Raw genomic sequence first — 6,000 nt, forward strand, 5'->3', positions numbered from 1 at the left:
GTGGTGGAACCCTGGTCAGCCCCCAACATACCGCAAATACCAACTTTCCAGGGTACAAGGGGAGAGATGAGCACCATTGATTTTGTCCTGGTGTCCAGTAGCTTTCTTAAATATGTTGACAAGCTTGAGGTGGTGGCCAATCCCGCAAGTGACCATAATCCCCTAATGTTGTCATTGTGCCTGCCAGCACAAGAATCATCAAAGACCTGGGACCAGTCAATCAAGTACAGCAAGAATCAGGGTGTTAGTTTAAAATGGGGGAAGGTAAATACGATAAAATTGGAGGAAGATATTTTTGTTAGCTGCAAAACGGAAATGGAATCATGTCTACTCCCAGCACCTGGCCCTCACAAGGTTATTGAGAGTTTTGAGAAATTGTGTGGGCATGTAGCAAAGCACCTTAGGAAACCCAAGGGAAAGGGTGGCCAAAAGGCCTTTAGATGGTTTGACTCCGTGTGTTCTGCCACACATCAATCCCTAAAACTAGCCTTGCGCCAAAAACCAAGAAATGGAGAACTTGTAAGAACTAGCAGAAAGGCCTATAGGGAGGCTATTGTAAAAAGAAAGCAGGACCTAAAAAACATTGCTTTTGAAGACCTAGAAAAGGCTGCAGAACTAAAAGATAGTAGACTCTTTTGGGAGGTCTTAAACCGCCCCCTTTTTAAGAATGACAATAAAGAAACTATAGTTATGCAGGTTACCGCTGAACAGTGGGTACTACATTTTACCAAGATTTTTAATCCTAATTCTATTCCAATAATGGAAAGTTCGGATAGTACAGGGGAACTGGCGACATCTTCCTCGGCTTTGACCCTCAGCTCTTCACTTACACTGACAGAGATTGAGGAAGCTTTAGGGAAGGGTTTATCACTAAAAGCTCCAGGCCCAGATGCTGTCCCCTTGGACCTTTTTAAACATAATGTTAGTTTGTGGGCACCCTTATTATTGAAGGTATTTAAGGCTGTTGTGGTCGGTCGCATCCGTGGTTCTTGGAAGGAGGCAATTGTAGTGCCGATCTTCAAGAAGGGTGATAGGTGCGACCCATGTTGCTATCGTCCTATATCCTTAATAGATGCCTCATGCAAAATCATTTACAACAAGGGGTGGTGAGGGACAGAGTCTCTGAATGAAGCAGAAAACTCTCACCCAGTCAAGAGATCAGGGCTAGATCCAACACCGTTTTTTAGCTCACTGCACCATCCCAGTTTCAGAACCTGGCTGTATGCAAATTAGTCTGTTCCTGTCCCAGTGCATGATGGGAACAGGGCAAACCAAACTACAAAAGCCAATTCTTACACTGGGAAGGAAACAAGCTCCCGGGGATGGTGCAGTGAGCTAAAAAACGGTGATGGATCAAGCCCTGATCTTTGGACTGGGTAAGAGTGGTCTGCTTAATTCAGACACTCTGTTCATCACCACCCCCTTTTCTGAATCATTTTTGTCCACCACAAGCGTGGAAGGGTATACTCAGATGTGAGTCCCTAGCTCATTGCACCATCAGGATTCAAGCAAGCCGGGCCGAAGACGGCTGAAATGCCAGAAACCGGTCCCCGGTAGCTTGTTTCCTTCCCAGTATAAGAATTGGCTTGGTAGTTTGGTCTGCCCTGTTCCCATGATGCACTGGGCCAGGGTCAGACTAATTTGCATATAGCCAAGTTCTGAGCTGGGATGGTGCAGTGAGCTAAAAAACGGTGATGGGTCAAGCCCTGATCTTTGGACTGGGTAAGAGTGGTCTGCTTAATTCAGACACTCTGTTCATCACCACCCCCTTTTCTGAATCATGCAAAATCTTGGGCAGGGTAATCCTAGCCAGATTGGAAAGCTGGGCAGATTCAACAGGTCTTATAGTTGATTCCCAATATGGATTTAGGCGAGGAAAGGGGACTGTCGAGTAGTGCCTGAATCTGGCACTAATTATGGGCAAGTACATGAAGGCAAAAAAGTCCGCAATACATCTTGCCTTCATGGACTTGTCTAGTGCATTCGACACTGTTTGTAGACACAAGTTGTGGCAGATGATGGATGACATGGGCTTCGAGGAACCATTGGTCACATTGCTTCGTAGGTTACATGCAGCAACAACTGTAGCAATTAGATTTGGCCCTGGAGGCGAAATGACAAAATCAATTCCATCAACTGAGGGTGTGCGCCAAGGATGCATTTTGGCGCCTTTTCTTTTTTTAGTATACACAAACGGGTTAGAAAAGTACTTATTAGACCAGGGTTGTGACTTTCCAAAAATTAATGGCAAAAGTATTCCCATGCTTTCCTATGCAGACGATACTGTCTTAATGACCTTAACTGGAAATAGCATGCAAGTATGTTTAGATGCCTTTAATACTTTCATGCAGGACCTTGACTTAAAGGTAAACTTCGACAAATCTTTTGTAATATGTTGTGGTCCTAAAGGGTCAAACATCAGGAAGTTTGTGGTAAATAATCGCACAATTGTAAAGGTGGAAAATTTCAACTATCTAGGTAATTTGTTTAATAGCAAACTAACCTGGACTCCAATTATGAAGGTTCGAGCCCAGAGTGCGACCCGGGCAATAGAGGGCATCTTCCGTTTTTATAGCAAATTGGGCCAAAAACATGTTACGCACCTCAAAACCCTCTATACATCTAAATGTTTATCGGTGGCCACCTACGGGGCAGGGGTGTGGGGGACTGAAACACCAACTGTGATACAGGTGGTGGAAAATAATTTCATATTAAGGGTTTTATCAGTCCCCAAAGGCTCCTCAAACATCTTTTGCCACAAAGAAATGGGAATGGTCAGCGTATCGGATACGATTCGTTTGTCCCCTTTATTGTTATGGGGCAAAATATGGTGATCTGAAGACTTGCAACTTACTAAAGATATCATCATGGATTGCATGGCCTTAGAAAATTCAAAACAGATCCCTTGGTTGTCCTACGTTTGCAATATGTTAAATAAGATTGGCTTGGGTTCCTTTTATGACAATCCAGAAAAAATAGAGGGAAACCAAAAGGTGGAGATAAAGACAATGTATTGGAAATCATTGAATTCACCATCTTTGGACGATGTTAATGTTCATGTTCGTAAGCCCCAACCTCAGTTTTATTTAACATTTACTCTTAATGTGCAATGGCGATTCTTACTAACAAGGTTTAGATTGGATATTCTGCATTTTCTGCTTGCTTTTCCGAAACAAGGGCGTTGGTGTGAGAGGCTGCCCCCTTGTCCATGTAATAACAGGGTTAGCCAAAGCACCATACATGTGGTCCTCTTTTGCTCCTTATACCAAGAGCCAAGAATCCGGTTTATTAAACCAATTCTGAAGGGGCGGCAACCTTGTACTTATAAGGAAGGGTATGATTACCTGTCTTCACTATCCTCTGTTGAAACCTGCTGTGCCATGTTAAACTTCATCAGAGTTTCGCTAAAGATTAGGAAGGGCTATGGCTAGTACCAAAATGTATATAATGTTCTCTGGCCAAAAATCTGCATATATGTTTATAATAGTCCTTTTATGTCTTTTATAAATTTGTATAAATTGTGTACTTAAAATTTTCTTTTATATGAGGTACGATGGTTTGTATGTTCAGTACTTTTATGATCCATTTTATGAATCGAATAAAGTTTTGAAATGAAATGACTCTGTTAACTCCTCTACTGGCATCTTGATATCTGCCAGCTGCTTGTTGGGCATTCCCAGCTCCTGGAAAACCAGTAATGGAGGTCTTACGTGACACCTAGGCTTTGGCACACTCCTCCATCGCAACTGTAAGTCATTAAAGGTCATCTTATTTTCTGCAAAGCCATTAAGATGTAACATTTTATTTAACCTGTGCGAGGTTTCTGTTATAGTGCACGTCAATCTACTCTGGGATACCTTTTTTTGAATTCATTGTCACGCTCTATAAATAACCATTCAAAGGGCACCAAGGAACTGATAAAAATCCTAGTACTTCACCGCATTACCAGGAGTGTGAAGCACTATCCAAATGGAATACCACTGGAAGTTATCCGAGAAAGCGGTCCATTGGGCAATGACGTTCCACCTCCCAATTACTCCAAGTGATACAGAGGTCTCATTGAGGGCACACTCTGCTAACCTTTGGCATCTAAACCAAGCACCAACGCAAACTACAGAGAGCGCGTGCAGGTGGTAAGCAAAATAAAATCATGGAATACATTTGCTCTTTTTTAAAACACTTTATGTACACAGTATGTTTAAGTAAAAGACTGAAATGTAATAACAAATGAATAAAATTGGTTAAAGGGTTCAAGCATTTAGGAAAAAGAATACACCTTCCAGGTTTTACATGGAGAGGTACAGAAGCCAGCCTTTCCACTTGGAGTGCCCCTAAAAAGCTCTACATAGGCCTCAACAGTTAGATGCCATCAACTGCCCACACGTACTGGTATTTGAGGGTGCTGTGGGTGTACCCTCTTATTGGTATGCAGTCGGTTGTACAGTTAAATGGCACACAAAATCATGATTCACCCCCACTGGGCTCACAGACTGCCGAGTTCACTGGGGTGAGAACCCGCGAGGAAGGCCACATGGACAAACTGTGTTACTCTGTCTTGTTTGTTTACAAGTTGACAGGGGCTGCTCAATAAGCCTCCAACATCTTTTGGACAATGTTCTTCTGGTCCTGGCTGCGTTTCAGGTAACTCTCAAATAGTTTGGAAGGTGGGACAGCAAAACAACAGAGCACAACACCTCTTGCTTATGTAGCGGATGTACTTTATGTGCAGGAACCGGTGTTTAAAAGCATTGTGTCCTAATCCTATTCTGCTAGGGACCACTTTTCTCTTCAGTTTTCTATTTGAGCATTTATATTATTTTCTACCTGACCAATTTCACGAGCACTCTCCTCAGTTTCCTTTATGGAACTAACCGAATTCTACGAGGCTTGCAAGGCAGGTCCAGAATTGAAAATTACACAGCCAAAGAGCCTGCGCCAGACAACTGAAAAGCAGTTAAAACTAAAGAAGGAGTTAAATGGTGAGAAAACCTCCAAAAATATTAACCATGAAAAATGCTTCCAAAAGGTAGAATGAGGTCAGAAAATATTCATGCCAATGGTGCCCGCACTGGCGATAATAAATAGTTGATTCCTGTTCCATGGCACTGTGACATTTTAACGTTCAGGACCAGGAAGTTTCTTATTAAAGGACTCTTAGTACCTGAACACTTATGACCTGTAAATAAAATGGTAAACCAATAAGTGAAGTCTGCTTCCTTCTTTAACCACATGGCTGCTGAAGTGATTTTTCCCCAGTGCTGGGAATTACCATTTTGCTGGTGTCATGACGAGCTCAGCTCGTCATCAGCACACGACACCCGTGGGTGATGACGAGCTGAGCTCGTCATCAGCATCGAAAGGGTTAAAACATGCTTATTCTCAGACTACAGCTTTGGTGAGTGATAGGAGCTCTCCAAGGCAACTTGACGTTCAAAAAATGGATGAACAAAAAATAATATTGACAAGAAACTGAACAACCAATTATTATCGACTTTTTAAACTGTCTGGCTAAATAAAGGTAGTCAGTACTAACCTGTCACCCAATGAGTTGGTATCAATCTTGATGAATCCAGCACAATTGATGAAGACCTTGGGACCCATGTGACACATTGTGACAAGTTGAGTACGGCTCTCCAGTCGCGTGTTGTTCTGTTTTAGGATCTACAACAGTGGAGAAATGAAAGATTAAAGTGCCTGCTTAATTAGCCTTGACATTCTAAGAGCACTCTGACCAATTGCAATCAAAGGTTAAACCAACAAAAACGAGTGTTCTGGTAACAGCACAACCCCAAGAGGTAACACTGTCCAGTCTTCTTAAACAATATTCTGTGAAAATCTATTTCACTGGGTGTAGATTTCAAACACTATTTGACTGATCCACACTGTACGTAGATTACGACAATGCCTCCACCTAGCACAACTCACCCCTGCATATCCCACCAGGGTTCCCAAAGTAATTCTGGAGGAGATACTGTCCTTAGTTAGGTACAGTGCAGACAA

The 6,000-nt window shown here is 42.5% G+C and overlaps 1 protein-coding gene across 1 annotated transcript in view; it reads right to left on the minus strand.

The window, feature by feature from the left end:
• Positions 1-5,670, minus strand: part of LOC147730350 (transcription elongation factor SPT6-like) — a 430,594-nt gene extending 424,924 nt beyond the window's left edge. The window contains exon 1 of the mRNA XM_086955156.1: positions 5,534-5,670. Coding sequence (XP_086811282.1) covers positions 5,534-5,610 — 77 coding nt within the window. The 5' untranslated portion in view covers positions 5,611-5,670. The remainder of the gene's footprint in view (positions 1-5,533) is intronic.
• Positions 5,671-6,000: the final 330 nt, after the last annotated feature.

Source organism: Lissotriton vulgaris, chromosome 2_1 (genome assembly GCF_964263255.1).
Source record: "Lissotriton vulgaris chromosome 2_1, aLisVul1.2, whole genome shotgun sequence".
Lineage (NCBI taxonomy): Eukaryota > Metazoa > Chordata > Amphibia > Caudata > Salamandridae > Lissotriton > Lissotriton vulgaris.